We start from the raw sequence: 25924 nt of genomic DNA on the forward strand, positions 1-25924 counted from the left end.
CGCTATATCATACAGTGCTCCACTGCTGTTCATAGGGTTTTCATGGCCATTTCTTTTTAAGAAGTAGATGGCCAGGTCCTTCTTCCTAGTCTGTCTTAGTCTGGAAGCTTTGCTGAAATCTGTCTGTGTCAGTGACCCTGATGGTATTTGAAATACCAGTGGCATCACTTTCAGCATCACAGCAACACGCAGCCGCCACAGTAGGACAACTGACAGATGATGGGTAGTGTAGTTCCTTGTCTAGGAAATGAACCAGGGCTGAGGCCAGATCTTAACCACTAGACCACCAGGACTGGCACTCTTATCGTATGATCCAGCAATTGCACTCCCTCATATTTACCCAAGGGGCCTGCGGTGACTGCAGTGGCCTTACCAAGTGTTCTGGTTAGCTTTTTTTCTGTTTTCGATTATTTTTAACCCATTTTATAAATGTGAAAATACTGAGACTGACCGACTTTTTCTCATCCCTCCTCTTTCCATAAGTTGCTTAACTTTTCTGGACTCAGTTTGTTAATCTGTAAAATGGAGATAATAATTGATGTAGGGTTGTTGAGAGAATTAAAGAAGTACCAGAAGGCAAGAATTGGCTTCAAATTTGTGCCTGAGGGTTCTTGCTCTCTCTTGTGCAAATAGAAGGTAGAGGCAGGGCTCCCAGTAATAGCTAGACGTCATTATTGCTCTATTGATTAGGCTTTAATTGTCCTAAAAGGTGATTTTCTTTGACACTCTGTTTCTTTTTCACTGTCCTCTAATAGTGTCTCAGTCGTGAACAAGGTATTCAGTGGATCAAAAAAAAAAGACTTCCAGCATTTCTGGAAAGCGATTGCTACTTTGAATACAGGTATTATAGTCCCATCAATATACATATTTTTAAATGCCAATTTTTTTCACCTAAAATCACTTTTCTGTACTTTCTTAATAAAATTGTACACCTTTAAACCCGTTGGAGTTTGTATTCCACTTGCTATAGTTTGAGAATGATAGAGCATTTGTAAAAATCGCTTAACTTTTCCAAAGAGATTTCACAGAAACAGTACTTAATAAATGTACTTCAGTTGTGCTTCTTTGATCATTATATTTTAAAAATCGTCTACTTGTGATACTAGTATTTATGTGCAGGGTGTTCAAAAATGAATGTAAGTGTGCCATGAAAAAGACAGATGTCATAGTGGAGGGCAAAGCTTTTCTTTTATATTCCCTGACTTTTAAAGTGTTAGTACCTAAGGATTCTGAAATTTTACTAAAATTTGACCTTTGCTTAGAACAACTATTTTTTAAATTGAAATAAAATAAATTGAAACGGAATAATTATTAATTAGTAATTCTATGAATAAGCCATTAATTTTAGTAGATCCTGAGAGAATCATCCTGTAGAGTTAGGAGGGGAAATTGGCTTAATATATAAAATAAAATTTTAGCTATTTTTTTTTTCTGAATTCTACCATATTTGAAACTTATTCCAAGTTTGTATGATTTCTAAAATGCAGGTTAGCCAAATTGGTCTCACAAATACAATGGAGCGGATCAGGCATGAATATCACACTAGGTACAGACTTTTCTCCCTGGGTCCTGAAAAAGCCACCCAGTTCACCACCTCCTGCCATTGAAGAAAACAACGTTATAATTATGAAAAAGTTCTACATTTCTCTTGGCGAGGTAAAAGTATGAGTGTTTCTTCATGACTTGGCACTTCAGAGAAACTTTTTTTTTTTTTTTTTTTGTGAGGAAGACCAGCCCTGAGCTAACATCCAATGCCAATCCTCCTCTTTTTTGCTGAGGAAGACTGGCCCTGGGCTAACATCTGTGCCCATCTTCCTCCACTTTATATGGGACGCTGCCACAGCATGGCTTAACAAGCGGTGCGTTGTTGCGCACCTGGGATCCGAACGGGCAAACCCCGGGCCGCTGAAGCGGACCACACGCACCTAACCACTTGCGACACTGGGCCAGCCCTACACTTTTCATTTTAGGGATGTGAATTTCATTTGTACCACTTGAACAGGGAGAATGATTTCAAATACTTCTAAAGCAGATTTAGTAGAAATTCTTGTGGATTTATGCTGAGTCATTTGCTCTGTACTCTGTCACCTGAAATGTAATTAGAATTATTATCTTTGCAAGATTGAAGAACATGCTGTGTCACCTGGGAAGCAAGGGTAACTTGAATTATGGTTTCGTTGTTCATTCCAAAATTATTATTTAGATTCTATAACTTTTGTGAAAAAGATGATAAATTGGGTCTTCTCCTCCATATTATCAAGATTATTCCTCAGTAGTAAAATGCATTACTGTTTAACTCTTACATGACCTAAATTTGTCCTCCATGAGTGGAGAATGGGTGGATTTGGAGAGATCTAAATTAGAATCAAATGTCCTTTGGTAGAGTCATGGTGTAGTGAAAACTTTTGTTTGGTCTTTGCCCTCTAATTATCAGATCTTCTCTCTGGGAACACATTTCCAGTACACAATTCTGTACAAAATCAGGAATTGCAAATATGTAGCCCATGTGTTGCTATTCTCCTAGTTTCCATTTCATGACAGACATTGCTAGTCAATCATGGCAATTTTCCTGCTGAGCTAGGCCTTGGCTCCAAGTTGTTTTCTACACAGCACTCTAGGCAGGCACTTGCAGTTGATCAGAGGTGTCTTGCAAGAGGAATACTGTTTGCCATCTCTGTTGGAATGAATTGACATCCTATCTTACTTTAACATTTTTTTTCATGTAGTTTGGCATTTCTATCAGTAATATTTGGCAAAAATGTTTCAAGTTGTGCCAGTTCCATTATTTCCACTGAATAAAGCTTAGAGATGTACCAAAGGCACATTTTTCTTCTCTCTTATACTTATTTTTAAGCATTTATTTCTTTTCTTAACTTATATATTATAGAAATGTCAGGAATGTCATAAAAATATGTACTGATAATAGAGGTCAATAAACATGCAAAGGGAGGAATCAGTCTGGGGAATAAGTTCTGATTACTTACATGTAAATTTAATCAAGTATAAGACAGTAAAATCCAAATGAGTTTACTTTTGCTGTTTTCTGTAATGAAAAAACTCATTTCTGGGGCCGGCCCCGTGGCTTAGGGGTTAAGTGCGTGCGCTCCGCTGCTGGCGGCCTGGGTTCAGATCCTGGGCGTGCACTGACGCACCGCTTCTCCGGCCATGCTGAGGCCATGTCCCACGTACAGCAACTAGAAGGATGTGCAGCTAAGACATACAACTATCTACTGGGGCTTTGGGGGGAAAATAAATAAATAAATAAAATCTTTAAAAAAAAAATCATTTCTGTCCACTTGATTAATACTTTAACTGTATATTATCTTTTTAATATCTTTTGAACTTTGAGGATTCAAAGTTCTTTGGGCCCTGAAATCGTTTAAACCATGACTATAGATAGAGATTGATCTTTATGATAATTGGTAACATTTCTTTGAGTCTTCAGTTATACCATCTAAACATGAGCAACTGACCCATCTCTTAAGAGTATAAAGTGGAATAGTTAACTGCTTTTGTGTCTGACTACTTCTTTCTCCCCCATCTTCTACTGTCTTATCATTTTTGTGCAGTTAAAATAGCAAGGACTCTTGTATATTGATCTCTCTCAATTCCTTGAAAGTTCCTTAATTATTTTGGCCTCTTCTTAGTGCTTAGGATACTACTGGAATAGAGTAGTCCCTCAATAAATATATGTTGAATGAATGTATAATTAATGATAAATGACATGGTTTTAAAGGAAAGAAAAGAGGGAACAAAAGGAAAGTAGCGTCTTTTAAAGCTTTTATCCACCCAGGAGACCTTACTTCTAAGAGGGGCAGTGACTACACAGATGGCACCTCTCATTTCTCTCTCTTGCTTTTGGTCTCGTTTTGCGGCCTGACTTGGCCTACTAATACTGCATAATAGTTAGGGAACAATATCTATTCCATTTGAGCCCTGCCTCTTCTGTGAATGTTCCTTAGGCTGAGAGCCAACCAGCTGACTCAGTTGGAGAAAGGAGAAATGAGAGTAATGCTGGATACTCTCTTCTCTGCTTCTGTTGAACAACTTGGATTATCTTAGAAAAACAGGTGAGGACATTACTGAGAGAGGCAGGCAGAGGGATTTTCCCAGGAAAACTGAGATAGGAGCTTCTTAGGACTGGGGTTCTAGAAGCTGAGGGTCAGCTGGCTCAACAGTACACAAGCAAAGGAAAAATTGAAGACTACATTCAGGGGCAGGTGGAGTCAGGAAACAGTCTTCAGGAAGTATCCAATCCAAGCAAAGTTGTGAAAACTGAGTCTAAGGCAAAGGGGCAGTTGACCGTGGAGAGGTTTCCAGTGCTACTGAGAGTAAGTCTTTGTTACATTAGGGAAGAGTTGTTAAAACACCGAGCCAGGTCAGACAGAACTGGGGGCATGAAATAATTGGGAAAGTTGTAAATGGGAGTAGCTGGCAAAAGATGCATTCAAGGACTGATGTGCCATGGTCACTGCCAAGTTAAAGTTAGATGGCATGACTTTGTAGTGAATCCAGGAAGTGTGGTTGCATACCTCTGGTGGAAGAGTGGAGAATTTGATGGGTATTGGGCTCATTTTTTTCCTTTGGTCATCTAATGTGAAAATAATCTGAATTGAAATTTCCTTCCCATTATTCTCTTAGCTAATGAAATTTTTTGTGTACAAAATTCTTTTCTTTCTTGGCATAATTTTTCCTTTGCATATTGTACTATGCAAATTGAATATTATCATAATGATTTGTCCAGGTTTGTCACTGGAAGAATACTGCTAATCTTACGTTAAATGGATATGCTCCTTTCTTCCTAGGCCTCTTATACTCAAACAAAAGATTGGTTTGCTTTAGCAAAACAAAGTCAGCAAACAGTGTCAACCTTTTCATTACCATCTTGTGTACTCCACAACAGAATTGAATCACCAGTTATTTCATCTGTTTCTGGTAAGCAGAAAAGGATAAGAATGACTTCAGAATTCCTATTTAAGTCGTCTGTTATTGATCTAATCATACAGTACAACCCTTAGTGGTTGGGGCGGGGGAAAATTATCTCCTCCTCCCGACCCCCAACTCCGCTTTCTACTGTTTTTTGAAAGGCAAGTTGGTATAGTGAAAAGAGGATGAGTTTAGAACCCAACTCTGATACTTACTGGCTGTGTAACTTTTGTACATTATTCCACTTCTGGAAGCCTTGCTTCTCTCATCTGTAAGATTAGAATAATGGTACATACTACATGTATAGAAAATGCCTGGCCTCATGCCTTGTCAGTCAATAAATGTTTGCCTTGTCTTTATTTCCTATCACAGTTTACAAATTCTTATTATTAAGCCTTTGAAATAAAGTGGGTGCAACCTTTCTCTCCTCTTAAAAGTAAATAGTCGTTGGGGCCAGCCTCGTGGCGTAGTGGTTAAGTTCAGGACATTCTGCTTCGGCAGCCCGGATTCCCGGGTTTGGATCCCAGCTGTGGACCTACACAGCCACGCTGTGGTGCCAACCCACATATAAAGTAGAGGAAGGTTGGCACAAATGTTAGTTCAGGGCTAATCTTCCTCAAGCAAAAAGTGAGGAAGATTGGCAATAGATGTTAGCTCAGGGCTAATCTTCCTAAGCAAAAAAAAAAAAAAAAGTAAATAGTCATTCATGGAACTTGAGTTTTCCTTCTGTTTTTAAGTTCAGACTGTTTTTCACCTTGAAAGGCAAATAAATTTCTACTGTTGGGAACTTTTGTGGGTGATGCAAACTTTTCATAAAAAAGAAGGAAACTTCCAGAAATGGGAGTTATTAACATATGATGTTGCTAGAAGCAAAAATCTGGCAATGTGATTCAGGAGAGGAACTCAGCAATTTGCTAACAGTTCTTACCTAATTACTTTGAAAAGTATAAGCCACCTCTGGGGACAATAAATCTGGATTCTCTAGAATTGAACCTAAATCTAGGTAAAGAGGAAGATAATCGCCCTAACTGAAAATGGCTGAGTTTATAGGTTTCTTGCTATTTCCCCAAAGTAGTAAAGTAGGAAATTGGAGAATAAAGATAGTGAAGATAGTAAAGAGGAAGAGAAAGGGTAGCAGGAAGGTGGTGAGCAAAAATGCCAGCCTTGGGGCCAGCCCGGTGGTGCAAGCGGTTAAGTGTGTGCGCTGTGCTGTGGCGGCCCGGGGTTCACCGGTTCGGACCCCGGGCGCGCACTGACGCACTGCTTGTCAAGCCATGCTGTGGCAGCGTCCCATATAAAGTAGAGGAAGATGGGCATGGATGTTGGCCCAGGGCCAGTCTTCCTCAGCAAAAAAACAGGAGGATTGGCAGGTGTTAGCTCAGGGCTGATCTTCCTCACAAAAAAAAAAAAAAATGCCGGCCTTGCTCTCTACCTTCACTTCTGTGGGATTGAGTGTATACCCAGTATCCTTTCACAGGTTTGCGAAAGTCTAATCTCTCAGTATTAGGGAAATTTGGTATATTTGTTTTCAATAAAAATTTTAATAAAACATTTCCAGTTCATTGAGATTTGAAATCTATTACTGAGAAAATGCCCATTGAGAGTAGGACACAGATGACAACAGAGTTTTCCTGATCCATGGCATTTCAAGGGGTAGATTTGCCATGTGAAATCACTGACATCAGATATTTCACTGATTTCTGAAAGAAAGAGAAAATAGGAGCTAAAGACTATATCTTAAGAAAATGTATAAAAGCAGTCCATATGTATTTGTCAGCTTTCTTTTTTTCTCCTTTGGTGAGGAAGATTGTTCCTGAGCTAACATCTGTGCCAGCCTTCCTCTATTTTTTGTATGTGGGTTGCCACCACAGCATGGCTTGATGAGTTGTGTAGGTCTGATATCTGTGATCTGAACCCGTGAATCCCAGGCCACTGAAGTAGAATGTGTAAACTTAACCACTATGCCACCGGGCCAGCCCTATTTGTTGGCTTTCATATGTACTTTATGCCATTTTGTAATTTTAATGATAGGTTGTAAGTATGATAGTAATTGAATCTTTCTGATAAAATAGTGACTTTTTTAAAATTGCTGATAGGACTCCAGTTCTGATCTGTTCATCTATTGTCTCATCATCTATGGTAGCTAATTTTACTTTATCATACAACATGAAATATTAAAGCACATATAACAGTTTAATGTACATATTCTAATTCTTTAATAGAGTTGGCCCTTATATGTTGACATTCTGTATCAGCCTGAAATATTACATTTTAACAGTGTATAAAGTCATTTTGAAGATCCTCTGTATTAGGGATGTCAAATATTTAGCTCATCTGCCACCATTATCACCTTGCAGGTCCAGGGAAGACACAGCTAATCCCTGTTGGCAGTTTTTTCTCTACTGGTCCCAAATGTGGCTTTAGACTCCTTAAGACACTGGTCCATGCAGTCACGACCTGTGATAAATCCATTTGCCATCATGTCTCTATAACATCTAGTTAATAATAAAAAAAACTTTTGTATTCATATTTGATCTAATAGCCTTTTATGATTTAATACAGAGAGTTTTATCTTTGATGACGGACTTCACCCCAGGACGAAAAAGGACCCATCTAAAACCACTAGATTAATTTCTGAATTTGAAGAAGAAGAAGAGGGGTCTATATCTCTACAAGATACTCCTTCTCAAGCTCTTCTGAGAATATACCTTGAAGAGCAACAGGATGTTGATGAAAGCCTGACATTGCATTTCTCAACATGTGAAAAATTTTTAAGATCTTATATAACCTTTATTTTGAGAGTAGCAATTCATCAAATTCTTGGAGAGCCATTTAGAGAAAGCCCAGGTTACATAAATTTCAAAAATGTAACAGAGGTGGTGTTTGATGAGTGTTGTGAGCCTATCCCTGGCAAGAATGTTTTAAGTAAAACAGTTCAAATTACAAAGGAAAAGTCAGAAGAGATGTTGGAACAAGCAAGTTCAAAGAGTGAGAGCATTGGGCCAGAAAGCAGGGCTGATTGGTGTATTTCTCACAAAACTTATGACATTGGCAATAGAAAGGAGTTTGAAAGATTTAAGAAATTTATAAAAGGTACATTAGGAGAGAGATATTGGTGGCTATGGATGGATATTGAGAGGTTAAAAGTTCTTAAGGACCCTGGAAGACATCAAAGGTATTTCTATTTTTTATTTTTCAATAGTTTTAAAAACAAATTATAGAATATTAGTTTGAGTCATTTAAGCCCAGGCAGAAAGCCTGAAATAAATATAAAAATGTATACTTTTAGAGGAATGAATAACAGTAAAATTTAATTCTAATAATGTTGATTTCATTGCTTCTATGATTTCATAGCTTTCAGATACTAATAGGAGCAATTATTTGGGTTTGCATAATGTTTCTTCCCATAGATTTTAAACTTGCTCTCAAATTAATTATTCCATTTCATTTTTATAACACTCTAGTGATATATTTTTATAGAAAAAAATAATTTATCAGTTATATAACCACACTGGCATAAGCTATCTTATATAAAAGATACGTTATGCTAGTGTAAAGGCCTGCTGTTCCTAGCAGCCTGTTCGGTTAACAAATTCCATGATCTTCAGTTGAATGCCACTCAGACATTCATATCTGAATGAGATAGCCACTAGATATCACACTGGATATCCTCTAGAGAGCCTCTTAGAGGTCTGATGGGGTGCAGGTCTTTTTTTGGATGCTCCATATGTTTTAGATTATTGTAAGTCTTAAGAACATTAACAAGACCCTGTTTTAGGAGAGTCTTTATTGTGTCTGTATTCTCCTGACCTGCCCTGAAGCAGATCAGTAGGAGATTGCAATTCCCATTAAGGGTTTGACTGGGTATATCCTAGTAACGGGATTATTCCAATTATTTCAGTGGCATTCAGATCATAGAGCTCATTGTTGTGCATACTTATAAGAGCAGGGATTACCAAATGATTGATTATGAAGCATAGCTTGATTGATCATGGGGTGGAAGGCCACTATACTACCACGTTTCAAGACATGTTAGGGAAGTTATATGCAAGTAACCTACATACATTCTTCAGGGTCAATACTGTATTAGTTTCTATTGTTGCTGTAACAAATTACCACTAATTTAGAGACTTAAAGCAACAAATTTATTATTTTAGGATTAGAAGGTTAGAAGTCTAAAATGAGTATGCAGGTCTGCCTTCCTTCTGGAGGCTTTAGGAGAGAATCCATTTCCTTACCTTTTCCAGCTCCTGGGGGCTACCTACTTTCCTTGGTTGGTGGCCCCTTCCTCCATATTCAAAGCCGTCAGCATAACATCTTCTCTCCTCTGACCTCTGCTTCTATCCTCTACATCTTTTCTCTATGACTCAGACTCTCCTGTCTCCCTCTTAGAAGGACCCCTGTGATTACATTAGGATCACCTAGATAATCCAGGATAATCTCAAAATCCTAATCACATCTGCAGAATCCCTTCTACTATGTAAGGTAGCATTCATAAATTCTGGGGATTAAGACATGGACATCTTTGCAAGGCCATTGTTCAACCTACCAAAAATACCCTTCCCATTCCCATAACTGTGAGAAATATTTTTATCTCCACGTTGGTACCCCTATAACTCAGTGTTGGTTTTGAGATAGTTCATTACTTGTGTGAAATATTTTAGCAGTGAAAATATTTGGCTAGTTGAATGTTGTATCAATGTGTGTGAAGATGTGTGTATGTGTTTTATTTCAGACATCTTGAGAAGATGAAAAAATGCTATCTAGTGAGCAGTGGAGATTACTACCTTTCTGCAGAAATCTTATCAAAATTGAAACTGCTAGATGTATCTCAATGGAATGAAAAACACTTAAAAAATATTCAGACTGAGGTTGTGAAACCCTTACTTCTGTATTGGTAAGAAAAATAACGTGAATCAAAGTTATCTGCTTTCACTTTTCTTAGGCTAGTTACAAGTTATGCTTTTTTGTCTTGTGGATATATAATTTATAGAAATTTAAAATGATAAGATTATTATATATTTGCCTTTATTAAAGTACTTATCCTGTAGATAATTTGGATTTTGGGGGACTTTAAATCCAAAATAAGGTTGGACAGTGCTCAATCTCCATTTTAACTTTCTGAGCCCATCCTTCTACACCTGACTTTTTTATGGTCGTATCTCATCAAATTGATGTATATTTGTCTGTGTAGCTAGAGTTACAGATTTATCATCTCAAACTTTTTTTTTTTTTTTTGGTGAGGAAGATTAGCCCTGAGCTAACAGCTGTTGCCAGTCCTCCTCTTTTTGCTGAGGAAGATTGGCCCTGGGCTAACATCCATGCCCATCTTCCTCTGCTTTATATGGGACGCCTGCCACAGCATGGCTTGATAAGCGGTATGTAAGTCTGTGCCCAGAGTCCGAACCTGGAACCCCAGGCTGCTGAAGCAGAGTGTGTGAATTTAACCACTACGCCACTAGGCTGGCCCCTCAAACACTTTTTGAGCACTTACTGTAGGCCAAGTGCTGTGCTAAGGATGCAAGAGTAAAACATGGTTCAAATCTAGTGATTATAGTCTAGTGGGAGGAACATGCATACGAAATGAGTGTAATAGAAGAAAGTGTGGTAAATGCACAGGATACAGAGAAGAGGTAATATTTCACCTGCGACTCGAGGGGCTCTAAGCAAGGGAAAGCGAATGGACGTAGTGGAGAAAATATGTGCCATTTGAAGGTCAGTGAGCTGTCCATTGTGGCTGTGATGGCTCTGAATATGTCACTTCTCTGCTTTGAATCTTTCACTGTTACGCCAGAGTTTTCAGTGTAAAGTTCGGATTCCTTAAGTTAGCAAATAAGGTCATCATGATTTGTCCCTTGGCCAACTCTCTGGTATCATCTCTCATCTAGGTATTCCAGATTACTTATATGCTTTGTACTTTTCCATATATAAAGAGAATGTTGTTTTTCTCTTTCTTTCTTTAAAAACGCCTATTCTTGAATATTTAAGATATAAAGAAGGGTATAAATTATACTATAGTGGACACCCGTGTCCATACCACTCAACTTAATAAAACATTACTAATATAGTAGCGGCTTTCTTTTTTTTAATTTAACATTTTGTTTTGAGATAATTGTAGATTCATATGCAGTTGTAAGAAATAATACAAAGAGATTTTGTATACTTTTCAGCCGGTTTGCCCCGATGGTAACATCTTGCATAACTGTAGTATAATATCACAATGAGGAAATTGACACAACTTACCAATCTTTTTCATATTTTACTGGTTTTACATGCACTTATTTATGTGTGTGTATACAGTTAGTTCTATGCAATTTTATCATATTAGAGATTCATGCATTTGCCACTACAGTCAAGATACAGAACAGTTACATTATCACAAGCATCCCTTGTATTGCCCTCTTATAACCACACCTACCTCCCTCTCCCCCCATCTCTAACTCCTGGAAAACCACTAATCTATTATATAAGTGAAATAATACAATATGTAACATTTGGGGATTATCTTTCATTTAGCATAATGCCCTTGAGATCCATCCAAGTTGTTGTGTGTATCAATAGGTCTTTTTCATTGCTGAGTAGTATTCTGTTGTATAAATATTATACATCCATTCACCCATTGAAGGACATTAGGGTTGTTTCCAGTTTTTTACTGTTACTAATAAAGCTGCTATTAACATTCATGTACAGGTTTCTGCATGAACATAAGTCTTCATTTCTCTGGAGTAAATATCCAAGAGTGAGATAAATGGGTCATATAGTGAGTCTGTTTTTAGCTTCAAAAGAAACTGCCAAACTATTTTCCAGAATTGATGTATCATTTTACATTCCCACCAGCAATGCAATGATCCAGTTTCTTTGCATCTTTGCCATTGTTTGATGTTGTCACAATTTTCTATTTTAGCCATTCTGATAGGTGTGTAGTGATCTATCATTGTGGTTTTACTTTGCAATTTTCACTGGTTAATGATGCTGAACCTCTTTTCATGTGCTTATTTGCCATTTGTATATTCTCTTCAGTGAAATATTTGTTCATATCTTTTGTCTATTCTCTAATTGGATTGTTTTCTTTCTTATTGTTGTTTTAGAGTTAATTTTATATTCTAAATACTAGTCATTAGTCATTTAATGTAGTTTGCAAATATTTTCCCCCACTCTTGAGCTTGTGTTTTCAAAGATGAGCTTTCCAAAGACTTCTTAAAAGGGTCTTCCAGAGCTTCCAGTTTGGTGAACATGTGGAGATTTGGGGAGAGTGGCACACTCAAGGAACACGGAAGCTCCACGCCCCTTCCCACATACCTTGCACTATACATCTGGCTGTCTCTGAGTTATATCCTTTTATAATAAACCAATAATTTCGATTAAGCAAGTAAGTAAAAATATTATGGATAATGGGAACCAGAATTCTCATCAATGTGGAAGAAAGTTACAAATATAGAAGCAAACAGAGTGAACCCTGTGGTGATGGACTGGAATTGGAGGTGCAAATGGAAAATGCAACTTTCACAAACTCAAGTTACAATACTCAGTTATGAAGACTGTAATCCACTGAAAAAAACAGGGCAGACCAAACAACAGAAGATCATGAGGACAAGAAAGAAAAGAACTTTCAAGAGAAATTCTGAAGTTAATCACGTGTGGGATTTTCCCTGGGAGGGTGGTGTATTGCAGACTGTCTTTAAATGAAGGGTTCCAGGTAAATTTTACTCCAAACATCTCATTAGGGTGAGAGCAAATAGCTCTTGGGCCAAGTTTATTCAACTAATGCATAGTTTCCTATGTCAAATGTTTCTGCCTGCTTCTACTGTTAAGAATAAATATATCTGTAGCTGAAAGACCAAAAAAATGGGGGTGTTTCATAGAGCAAAATTTTTAAATTTTGAAGAGGTCCAATTTTCAACTTCTTTTATGGATTATGCCTTTGGTGTCAAACCTAAGAACTCTTTGGCTAGTTCTAGATCCTGAAGGTTTTCTCCTATGTTTTTCTAAAAGACTTACAATTTTATGTTTTACATTTAAGTCCGTGGTCCATTTAGCGTTAATTTTTGCGTAAGGTGTGAGGTTTAAGTCGAGGTTCAGTTGTTTTGACTTCTTTTTTTTTCTTGCTTATGGATATCCAGTTGCTTATCCTTATTTATTGAAAAGGGTATCCTTCCTCTTTCCTTCTTTTCTATGTTTTATATTAACATAACAGTAAAATCAAATTGTGTGGATTCATATAACCGCCACAACAATCAAGATACAAACAATTCTATCACCCCAAAAAACTCTCATACTGCCCATTACACTCTTCCTCCACTCCTAACCCCTGGCAACCACCGATCTGATCTTTGTCACTATAGTTTTGTCTTTTTGAGAATGTCATATAAATGAAATCATATAGTATGTAACCTTTTGAGACTGACTTGTGTTGGTCAGTGTAATGCCTTTGAAGCATAATGCATAATGCATCCCAATTACTGCACGTATCATAGTTCATATTCTTTAAATTTAGCTTTCCAGTTGTTCATTGTTGGTAAATAAAAATATAATTGAATTTTGTGTGTACTCGCTCTGTATGGGAGAGGGCAAAAGCCCTTCCAGTCTCAGCTGCTGATCTCAAATTGGCCTGCTGTTCTTTTCTGGCTATTTTGGTGCTCCTCCATTCTCAAGTCCATCAGTCCTTCTTTCTCTCATCTACACACCAATACCATGCAGGTCTTATGGCTGATAGTAGTCTATACCCACCTGCTCATATTTTAATGTTTGTGGGGATACTTTGTCACATTAACATTTTGTTGTAAATGTCCATGAGTTTTTGGTTTTGCTGTCTAGTTGTCCTGTCCATTTTTATGAAGGGATTCTGAGAGGCGGAAAAACCAATATTGCTGACATTGCCATTTTCCCAGAATCCTTTCTTCCATTTTTTCTTGATCTAGCTAAATCCTATATACTGTTTACAATTCAAACTGAAACATAAACAGTTTAATGAATATTATAAAGCAAACACTTACATAACCACCACGTGGATTGGGAAATAGAATATCACCATGACCCCTGAAGGTCCTTTCCTCATCACAACATTCCTCACTCCCCCTCGGAGCTAACCCCTATCCTGACTTTTGTGATTATCATCTTGCTTTTCTTTATAGTTTACCAACCATGTATGCAAATAAACCCCTAAACGTATACTTTCATCTGCCTGTCCTACGACTTCATGTGAATGGAATCATGTTGTATGCGCTTTTGTGTCTTCTGTTAACATTGTATTTGTGAGATTCATCTGTAATTGCACTTGAGTTTTATTAATTTTCATTGCTGTATATGGTATTCCACAGCATGGATATACCATAATTTATTTGCTGTTTTTTAACATGTGGGTTGTTTTCTACTTTTCGCAATTAGAAGCAATGCTGTAATATATATTCTTGTACATATATCCATTTTTCCAAAGTAGTTCTATCAATTCATGCTCCTACCAACAGAATATGAGAGTATCTATTGCTACAAATCCATGGTAACATTTAATATTGTCAGACTTTAAAATTTTTGCCTCTGTTTTGGTGTGTCATTAGTGTCTTGTGGTTATAACTTGCATTTCCTTGATTACTAGTGAGATAACTTTTTCAATGTTTATCGGTCATTTGGATTTCAGCTTTCATGAATTGGTTGTTAATCTTTTTTGCCCATTTTTATATAGGGAGATACACATACACACATACACATATACACACATATACGTATATATACACACGTACATGCATACATATATATTGGATACAGTTCCTTTAGTGGTAGTATGTGGCAAATATCTTCTCCCACTCTCTAGAGCTTGAGAATTAAGATGTGTACAATCAATGTACATGAGAACTTACATGATGAAAGCATGAAAAATGATAGAATACCAGTTTAGGATTGACTGTGAAATTTATTCCACAATATTTGATGAATTTACATAGTGGACAATAAAAAATTAATACAATAAATGAAATAAGAACACAAGATTAAAATAATAGGGGCAGCAGGGAATTACGGGGTTATATGAATACACCGTAATGATGGGAATCAGAAAATTGAGACACTTAGATTTTCTGGCCAACACGTGTATGATTTATTTGATAAGTGTCTTATAAATATGCCCACTCACTGGCTGACCTGCAAATAAGAGGTAATTTTGGATATTTCCAAGACTACAAGTAAAGATTCTGAAATACGGTGTAGAATGGCCACCCAGATCTATACAGAGTGCTTTCTGACCCTAAACTGTTATGGACTTTGGATTCTCTTCCATTCTCAACCTGTGTTCACGTCAGGGAAATATCTACCTTCTTCCTATTTTAAAAGGAGGCAGTTTTCTACCAGGATCTGAAATATGGAGTGGGAATTAGTCTTTGGGCTGTGGCATCAGGAGGAGAACCTGGTCTAAGCAGCAATTAGCAACAGGCCCTGACAGCTGGAGTTAACCCTATAGCCAATAAAGAGTTAGCCCATAGACTAAATAGCAGGATATTCATCCAGTTAACTGTGGCCTTGATATTGTGCCAAACTTTTTTTTCCTAAGTTTCTGGCAGTAGTGTTGGTCTTTCATTTTTATAAATTGTTGTAAAATTAATTGTTACCTTCAAATTTAAGGCTTGAAAATAGATTAGATGAATCAGAATCCACTTTAGTAGTATACTTAAGCATTATAAAAAGGTTTATATATTTTAAAATGTTAATTTTATCTACCAGTTTTTATTTGATATTATAGATAAATACTAAACGGCCTTAAAATGATCACAGACGCATTTTATGTTCATTTTACTAGAAACTGTAAGTTATTTTTAAAAATTCCTTCATTGAATAGATTATAGATTTCTTTTTCTTATCAAGCAGATAATAATTTGAATGTAATTTTATTAAGTGTTTTTTTCCTGATGTATATTGCCTCTTTATATGAGTGAATGTGATTTCAGGCAGTTGGTATATCATAGAAAAATATTTTTTAAGGCTAGGCAGGAGAAAAAGAAGTATAAATTATTAGAAAAGGGGTATCACAAGACTGATAATTGTGAGCTTGGGTATTATACATTTTGTAGGCTTTTGATTTTTGAGGCTTATTATCTAGTTTAATTTTAAATTTGTTTTTCCTCTCACTAGGGCACCAAGATTCTGTGTTACTCATTCATCCTCAACAAAACATGCTGTTGCTGAACTGAAATTCTGGCACCTCCGTCAAGAGATACCAAGGAAGGATGTTGACCCTTTTCCACAAATGGCAACCCTCTTGCCATTAAGACCTAAATCTTGCATTCCACAGATATCTGAGATGCAGGTAGGGTGTACATTGATACTTTAATCTCTTTATTAAGTTAACAGTAAAATATCCATGCTTGGGTTTTTGTACACTAATACTTAAGTTTCATCATAAGCTTTTTCTTTGGCTGTTAATGTACGTGCTGTAACAATTAGGAAATAAGAAAACCTATAGTCTGTTCTCCATCAAGTAGCCCAAGTGATCCTTTAAAAATACAAGATCGTGTCACTCACCTGCTCAGAATTCTCTAGTGGCCTCCTCGCTCACTCCGAATAAAATCCAAGGTCTTTACACAGCTGTGCACGCCCCTGCTGACCTCCTGACCTCACTCCCTCCCACTCTTCTCTACCTTAACTACGCTTCAGCCCTCCAACCGCACTGGCCTCTTTGCTGTTCTTTGAGCACACCAAGCGAAAACCTGGGAGCATTGCACTTGCTGTTCCCTTCACTTGGAGCACTCTTCCTCCAGACATCCACATGGCTTGCCCCCCTCATTCACTTTAGGTGCCTGCTCAAGTGTCACTTATTCAGAGAGGCTATCGGTGACTCTTCTATAGAAGCACACTTGTGAAGGCTAGCACAGATGCCCTCCATCACTATCTAAGCCCTCTGCTCTGCTTTATTGTATTTAGGACCACGTGATTTATGTTTAGTGTCTTTCACTCCTACTAGAATGTAAGGGACTTTTCGTTGTTAACCACGTATCCCCAGTGCCAAGAACAGTGCCTGGCGTGTAATAGTTGCTTAATAAAATTAAATGGAATGAATGAGTGAGAAGTAGCAACAGCAGAATTAGAAGTAATGAGCAGTCTTTCACAATGGGGAAGAAGAAAACAGTACAACAAGGTAAGGGGAAAAAAGTCTAAAAAGTGAAGAAGAGTTAACCAGCTATAGAGAAGTAGTAAATAACCCTTCATACTTTGGTGTACAATAACTGTAGCTGAGACCTGCATTTCAGAAGAAAAGAGCCGTATTAATCTCAGTAGCCTTTAAAGGTGTCACAGAATGTTAAGTGTTATTGGCCATAGTCACACACACAGCCCCTTCAGAAAAGATCACTGTACCTTCAGAATCTCTGATTTAAGAGGCAGGAAGATGTATAATATAGTTTTTAAAGTTTTACTTCTATGAGTGGTGTTTTAGAGCCAGAGGGACTTGACACTTTTTCTCTGCCAGTGGTTTCTTAATCTTGGATAAATATTAGAATCACACAGAGAGCTTTTAAAACATGCCAGTGCCTGGCTCATACGTTCAGAGATTCTGATTTAATTGATCTGGAATGGGTCAGAGTCACTCTGTAAAATCAGGGGAGTGGCTTAGAACCGAGGTTCTCAACCTGCCTGAACGTTAGAGTCACATTTATTTATTTATTTATTTATTTATTTTTTGTGAGGAAGATCAGCCCCGAGCTAACATCCATGCCAATCCTCCTCTTTTTGCTGAGGAAGACCGGCCCTGAGCTAACATCTATTGCCAATCCTCCTCCTTTTTTTCCCTTTTTCTCCTCAAAGCCCCAGTAGATAGTTGTATGTTATAGTTGCACATCCTGCAAGTTGTTGTATGTGGGACGCTGCCTCAGCATGGCCCGACAGGTGGCGCGTTGGTGCACACCCGGGATCTGAACTCGGGCCAGCAGCAGCGGAGCGCGCGCACTTAACTGCTAAGCCACGGGGCCGGCCCCCCTAGAGTTGCATTTAGAATGTACATTTTAATAAGATTCCTGGGTGATTTGTATGTGAAGCACTGCTGGTGTTCTCAAGCTTCAGCATGCATAAGAGTCCCCCGAAGAGCTTGTTAAAGCAGATTTCCTGGGCTCCACCTGGAGATCAGAGTCAGTAGGTCTGCAGTGGGGCCCAAAGATTTGCATTTCTAACAAACTCTCTCCCAGGTGATGCTCTTGCTGCTCGTCTGGGGACCACACTTTGAGTTAGTGTCACTTTAGTGCACTAATGGTTTATTATCCATTGTTTTGACATTTTCTTGACCTCCGTTGCACCTTGTGGCCTTTTTGTATGCTACTCCACTGATTAATTTTCCCGTTAGCCGTTGTGACTTAGTGACCCAGTCACCAAGTTAATACACATCTTAGAGGTATAGTGTAGGGAGCATGTTGTCTGATAATAGGTAAACATTTGTACAAATAACATTGTACAACATTTGAAAAGTAAGTGGTGTGGTTAACGAAAGGCACTTGAATAAGAGATCAATGCCAAACGAGTGGGGAGAGATTGGCTTGTGTGAAAAAGTGTTATAAACATGACTATGACCTCTCATCTCTTGTCTTCCTTTGGCTTCCCGAGTGTCATTGCTATATGCTGTCATTGAAGTTTTCTAGTTGGATAGCTCATTCTGATCTCACTCAGTTTTTCTTTGGCAGAAAACACTCTAAGGAATGGAACTCGAATCTGTTTTCTTTATTTTTCCTATTTTAAAAATTAGGGTACAATGTATATACAGTAAAATTCACCCTTTTTAATGCACAGTTCTGTGAATGTTGACAAATGTACACATTGTATAGCTACCGTCATAATCGCAGTTGTGGAACAGTTCCTTTACACACACACACACACCCCCCCACTGGATTCTAGTGCCCTTTTCTCAGCTTTTTTCCTCATCAATTACTTTCTGGCTACTCTTCCAGTTTTCACTCAAGCCAGAAAGCGCAAAAGTTCTAACTTAGGCCTTTCTCTGTATAATACACTTAAAAAAAAAATTTTTTTTGTTTAAAGAAAAGTTTTTTTATTATTTTTTTTATTTTAAGTTTTTTTTTTATTTTAAGAAAAGTTTTTTTGTTGAGGTAAAAAACACGTAATATAAAATTTACCATCTTAACCATTTTCAAGTGTACACTCCAGTTGTAAGGATATTTGCATTGTTGTGAAACAGATCTCCAGAACTTTTTATCTTGCAAATTTGAAACTATATACCCATTAAACAACTCTCCTTTTCCCCTTCCTTCAACCCCTGGTAACTACCATTCTCCTTTCTGTTTCTATGAATTGGACTGCTTTTGTATGACACATTTTTTATAAGCTCAGCCCCCTGTGCTGCCATTCATTTACTGAGTGTTGTGTAATGTCATGCTGTGTTCTGAATTACTAAACAGATGCAAGCACAGATACCTAGGAAGTTATATGTAAAACATACTTAAGTGAGTAATTTTGTCTATGGAATTCTTAAAAAAATAGTAGTAGTTGTTAGGCACCTAGGGAGTATATAAGATTTTATTGTTTGTTCTAGTTAATAAAACATCACAAATATATTCCTTGCTCTCCAGCAACATATATTCTAATAGAAGTCGACATATAAGAAAAGTTTACGTTTGTTTCTCAAGTTATAAAAATAATAAAACTACTGTAAATTTGGAAACTGAAGAGACAGATCACCTCTGAGCTCATATACTGCTAGACAACTATTAACTTATTTTCTCTTAGGCTTGTTGCAAATTTTTAGTTTTAATGCACTTTTGTATTCTGATTATTTCTTTTAACATCTTCATCAGCATTTTTTCATGTGTCATAATTTTCATAATCTTTACTTTTAATTATTATATAATGCTACGTTTATGTATATCCAATTCTCAGATAATTGTTTCTTTCTCCTCCATTTGGACATTTAGGTGTTTATACTTTTTTGATTCATGCATGTAGCATCTCATATTCTGGATTTAAATAGTTAACTTTCACCATAAAGAACATTTAAGAATAGGAATAATAACCATGAAAATAAAAATGTCCAACAATGGAGGGAGGTAGTTCTTTTAAGATATAGGTCTTTATTATGAACCAATCCTTGCTTCCTTTCCCCACCCTGCCACCCCCTATTCCCCACCCACCACACACACACAAGCACTAGCACTAAACCTATTCAGTTATAGAATAAAGAAAAATGTTGCAAAGTTCTTCCTCCAGGAAAAACTCTTCTTTCACAAGGACGTTAGTAAGCATAGACAAGCCTCTTGCCTTTCTTGTCTTATAGTCTAAATAGCTGTAGGAGTTTCAGCCTCCTGGTTGCATAAAATTGGGACTTTGGGAAGCAGAACATTGTTACTCTAGTGGGAAGCATAGGAGATGGTAGAGTGAGGGAAGAAATTCTCTAGGGATCAAAAGAAATTTAAGGTATATTTGCAGAGCTATGCTTTACTCTGTTCTTTTTTTGCTCATTTTTCATTTTGTTCATTATCTTACCACTTTTTAGAAAGAAGAATCCAGTTTATTACAATCTCCTAAATCTCTTAAGAAACCACCTAGAGTGAAAACAGCAATTCAGAAACCTTGGAAGAGCAAGTCTTTGTATCCAATTTCTTCTAAGGATGATGTGATTGAGAAAGGGTAGGTGCAGTGTTTTATGTGCCAAGTGCTTTTCTGTCCTTGCTAAGATTTTTGAAGAATTTAAAAATTAAATAGAAATTGAAAACTAATACACTGATTTTTTTTACATGAGTTTTTCTACTTCAGTGATAGATATTAGAGGATTATACTTCCCATACATACTCTAAATTAGGATTAGAACTCCTGAGATTAGTAATTTTAAAGAGGTGGTGCCTTTGATCTCTAGCTTCTCATGAGCTATACAATCAAAAGACTTCTCTGAGAAGATTGCCCTCCAATTCTTACTTGGCCCTTTTCAATAATTCAATATTTCTCAAACTTGAGACTTGAGAACTCATAAGACTCTCAAGAATATTGTAATTATTTAATATAGTATATTATTTTATTCATTTAGATATGCCCACATCTTTACCCCTTTCATTGTTCTTTTTTTCAAATGGGACTATTTTGCTTTAGTCTGAAAAAATACCCTTTTTATTAACTTTGGTGTGGTGTCTGGTGGTAAATAATTCTTTACTTAATAATTTTATTATTTCACTTTCATTCTTTTTTTATTGAGATAAAATTCACACAACATTAAATTCACCATTTTTTATTTATTACTTTTGATTTTTTATTGTTGTGGGCTGTCTCTGCGCCAAGGATCAGCCTAAGGTGTGAACTTATGGTCTTCTCAGGTTTTCTCTAGTATGCGCCTTTCCCTGGGTGTGCGTGGTCGCTTTCTAATTTTTCTCTGAATATGTAGTTGCTTTTTATGTTTGTTTTTTTGCTTTTTGGTGAGGAAGATTAGCCCTGAGCTAACATCCATTGCCAATCCTCCTCTTTTTGCTGAGGAAGATTGGCCCTGGGCTACTTCCTCTACTTTATATGTAGGACACCTGCCACAGCATGGCTTGATAAGTGGTGTGTAGGTCCATGCCAGGATCCGAACCTGCGAACCCTGGGCCGCAGAAGCGGAACGCGCGTGCACTTAACCACTACGCCACTGGGCCAGCCCCTGTAGTTGCTTTTGAATTCCTAATCTTTAATGTCTGGTTTCCAAAAGGGGGAAAAATGAAGAGAGGGAAAGAAAAAGGGCAATGTCTCTTTAAATTCCCTGGAAATCACTTCAGGCTGAGGGAGACCGTCTTGCAACAGTGAGGGGAGATGCAACAGCAATGGCCACCTGCCTCTCTGTCTGTACCTCTGTGATCAGAAGCAGCAATCAGAGATCAGAGCACAGATCCCTGATATTTGGAGAACAAGGTCCTTGTTGCTCACCCTGGTTCTCACATGCTGTGTGCAAAATGTTCCAGGAACACATGCCCAGCTGTCTGCCACAGCAGTAGGGGTGGGGCATGGGTAGCTGCTACTGTGCTAAGAGCTCTAATTGACCAAAATTAACCACAATTTACTGTCCAAGCCTTCCCCTGACGCTGAAAGCCTTAACTAGACTCCAGAGTTCCGAAACAGTTACATTAGATTCTGCCAGTGCAATTGTTATCTAGGGGGAGAGACAGGTTCCTAGTGCTTCCTGCTCTGACGTCTCCCCAGGATCCTCACCTCTGGGAACTTTTATCCTCTGAGTTTTGGCCCAATAATTCTTGTAACTACATTGTTAGCACTCAGATTCCTTCTAGCAGATTAATTTTTGTAGTTTTTTTAGCTTACCTAGTTGTCTTCAGTGGGAGAGTTGGTCTAAATCACCTCATCTGCTATTTCCACAAGTAGCAGTTTAATGAGCTTTAGTGTAGATACTTTGCTTGCATTTTATCAACTCTTACTGCATCCCAATGAAGAAGGCATTATCGTGATTTTTCAGGTGGTGAAAGAAGTGAAGACATATAGGTATGAGTTGAGAGAAAAGTTGAATTTTGAGAACTATGTATTGTTTTCATGTTCATGTTACAGCTAGAGAATAGAGTATTACAGTGAAAAGGCAAGTGACACAGGCTAAAACAATAAATGAGGTTCAGATAGTAAAATTTTTTGTATCACATTAAGGAATTTGGAGATTATTCTCTATGCAGTGGAGAACATCTGGAGAGTTCTCTGTGTTATTTATTAAAATTAAATTATTTTCAAAATTGGAAATATACATATAATTCAAAAATAGTGGCATGCTATGTACTTATTCTGTGCCTTTTTTTTTGCTGAATATATCTTAGAAGATTTTTCATAGCCGTAAATGTACTATAGCAATAGATATACAATAATTTATTTTTTCTGTTGTTTCTTGTTCTTGTCGTCTTGTCTCTTCTTATATCTGATTGTCTTTCATTTTATACCAATAGTGTACTTGTACTCTATTGAGGGACATGGATACTATTTCCAATATTTTTTGTTATTACAAACAATGTTGCAATGAATGTTCTTGTACATTTGCTGTATTCCACATATATGCATGTCTGCAGGATAAATTCCTAGAAGTAGAATTTCTGAGTCAAAGTTCATGTGCTTTTTAAATTTTGCTAGATATTATCAAATTGTATTTCAGAGGAGTTGTAACAATTTATACTGCTTGCAGCATGTATGACAGCGTGTGTTTTACCATACCATCAACAACACAGTATGTTTAAGAACTATTTTTATATGATTTTCTGTGAACTCATTGTCCTCAGAAGGAGGAAAAGCAGGATTAGAGGAGGCAGATGAGTTCAGTTTGGGGCACTGTGTAGGTGAGTGCTCCAGTGTCTAGACAGTGTCTGGCACACAGAATGTGTTCAATTAATATTTGTTGAATGAATGAACATGGATCTTAAGGTACACTTGAGGGAAGAGAGAAAACTACGTTGGATCTGTGATTCTCCACAGCCTTGACCCCACAGATTTTATGTTAAGTGAATTATATCTTAACTTTAACAACTATGATAAATTTTAAAAATATAATAAATAGTAAAATATAATAAATTATACATAAAATTAAAATAATAACTACATTGGCATATGCATATCCAAAAAAGTTGAATATAGGTCTGGAGCCCAGAAGAGAGATCAACTAGGAATAAAAAGATTTGGGAAGCATTACACTTTAGGGGGTAGTTGAAGCTATGGGCATGGATGAAATGATCATGAGAGAAAGAGTAGTATGGAATGAGAAGAACTAAGTTATCAAGTTTTAAAATAAAGGCAGAGAATAAGGAGCCAGAAAAGATGGTGAAGAAGGAGTAATCTGAGAGATGGGAGATGTACATACAGGAAAGGATTGTGTCAAAGGAAGGGAGAAGTTCAAGAGGATGTTAAATATTACAAAGTAGTCAAGATAATAGCAGTAAGTGTTCATTGTATTTGTCGACGACAAAATCATTTTGATAAGGTTACAAAGTCAAATTTTAAGAGTCAGAAGCCAGGTAACAGTAGCTGGAAGAATATATTGAAGGTGAAGAGGAACCAATTGGTATGGATCACCCTTCTTTTAATTTTTTATTTTGAGATAATTGTGGATCCACATGTAATTCTAAGAAATGATATAGAGAGAGCCCATATACCCTTAATTCAGTATTCCCCAGTGGTAATATCTTGCATCACTATAGTACAGTATCTGAACCAGAAAACTGACATTTATACCATCCAGCTACCTTATCAGATTTCACCAGTTTTGTATGCACTCATTTGTGTGTGTGTGTGTGTGTGTTCTATACAATTTTATTACATGTGCAGTTTCATGTGACCATCACCACAATTGATATACAAAACAGTCTCATTACAAGGAGCTCTCATGCTAACCTTTTATAGCCACAGCCCTTTCCCTACCTTTCCCTTCCTCCAGCCCCTGGCAATGACTAGTTTGTTCTCCATCTCTATAATTTTGTCGTTTTGAGAATGTTATATAAGTGGAATCATGCAGTATGCAGTCTTTTGAGATTAGCTTTTTTCTTCACTCAGCATAATTCCCTTGAGATATATCCAAGTTGTTGCATGTATCCATAATTTGTTCCCTTTTTTTGCTGAGTAGGATTTCTTAGATTACTCTTTTAAAAAAATTAGATATAAAGATTTTGAACAAGTCAGAATAATAGTTAAAAGTCACTGGATTTAGGGGAAAACATTTTTGTTAAAGCTATTTCTAAGTATTTTTTTCTTTTTTAAGCTACTGTGATTGGAAATGTTTTCTTAATTTTATTTTTGGACTGTTCATTGCTAGTATATAGAAATACAATTGATTTTTGTATATTTATCTTGTATCCTGTGACCTTGTTGAACTTGTCTATTAGTTCTAGTAGTTTTTTAGTGGATTCCTTGGGATTTTCTATATCCAAGTGCATATCATCTGAGAATGAAGACAGTTTTTAGCTCTTTCTTTTCTATCAGGTTACATTTTATTTCTTTTTTTTTGCCTAATTGCCCTGTCTAGAACCTCCAGTACAATGCTGAATAGACATGATGAGAGCATATATCCTTATTTTGTTCCCAGTCTTAGGGGGAAAGCATTCAACCTTTCACCGTTATATTAGCTGTAGGTTTTTCAATATTGTCTGTCATGTTGAGGAAGTTCTTAGTTTGTTGAGGGTTTGTTTTTTTAATCATGAATGGGTGTTGGATTCTGTCAAATGCTTTTTCTGCATTTATTGAGATGATCATGTGGTTTGTTTTTTATTCTATTGATATGGTATGTTGCAGTAACTGATTTTTGGATGTTAAACCAACTCTTCATTCCTGGGATAAGTCTCACTTATTCATATTATATGATCCTTTTTATATGTTTCTGGATTCAGTTTGCTAGTATTTTGTTGAGGACATTTGTTTCTATGTTCATGAGGGATATTGGTCTGTAGTTTTCTTTTCTTTTTTTTTTTTTTGTGAGGAAGATCAGCCCTGAGCTAATGTCCAATGCCTCTCCTCCTCTTTTTTTTGCTGAGGAAGATTGGCCCTAGGCTAACATCCGTGCCCATCTTCCTCTACTTTATATGGGCCACTGCCACAGCATGGCTTGACAAGCGGTGCGTCGGTGTGCGCCCAAGATCTGAACCTGCGAACCCTCGAGCTGCTGAAGCGGAGTGCAAGCACTTAACCACTACACTACAGGGCCGGCCCCCTGTAGTTTTCTTATCATATCTTTGTCTGGCTTTCATATCAGGGTAATACTGCCTCATACAATTAGCTGTGAAGTGTCCCCTCCTCTTCTAATTTTGGAATAATTTGGGAAGGACTGGTATTAGTTCTTCTTTAAGTATTTGGTAGAATTCATCAGTGAAGCTATTTGAACCTAGCCTTTTCTTTGTGGGAAGAATTTAAATTATTGGTTTAATTTCTTGTTATAGGTCTATACATTTTTGGCAATTTTTTTCTTTCTAGGAATTTGTTAATTTCATCTAATTATCTAATTTGTTGGCCTATAGTTGTTCATAGTATTCCTTCATAATTCTTTGACTTTCTGTAAGGTAGTGATGTTTCCTCTTTTATTCCTGATTTA

The 25924-nt window shown here is 37.0% G+C and overlaps 1 protein-coding gene across 1 annotated transcript in view; it reads left to right on the plus strand.

Annotated features, from left to right (window-relative positions):
- RGS22 (regulator of G protein signaling 22) overlaps positions 1 to 25924 on the plus strand; it is a 142804-nt gene that overhangs the window by 41771 nt on the left and 75109 nt on the right. Inside the window, exons 7-13 of the mRNA XM_087447121.1 lie at positions 756 to 841; positions 1488 to 1656; positions 4806 to 4935; positions 7489 to 8101; positions 9662 to 9823; positions 16045 to 16219; positions 20399 to 20532. Of these exons, the coding sequence (XP_087303247.1) occupies positions 756 to 841; positions 1488 to 1656; positions 4806 to 4935; positions 7489 to 8101; positions 9662 to 9823; positions 16045 to 16219; positions 20399 to 20532 (1469 nt within the window). The remainder of the gene's footprint in view (positions 1 to 755; positions 842 to 1487; positions 1657 to 4805; positions 4936 to 7488; positions 8102 to 9661; positions 9824 to 16044; positions 16220 to 20398; positions 20533 to 25924) is intronic.

The sequence above is a fragment of the Ceratotherium simum genome, chromosome 23, assembly GCF_057802395.1.
Source record: "Ceratotherium simum simum isolate JZ-2026a chromosome 23, ASM5780239v1, whole genome shotgun sequence".
NCBI lineage: Eukaryota > Metazoa > Chordata > Mammalia > Perissodactyla > Rhinocerotidae > Ceratotherium > Ceratotherium simum.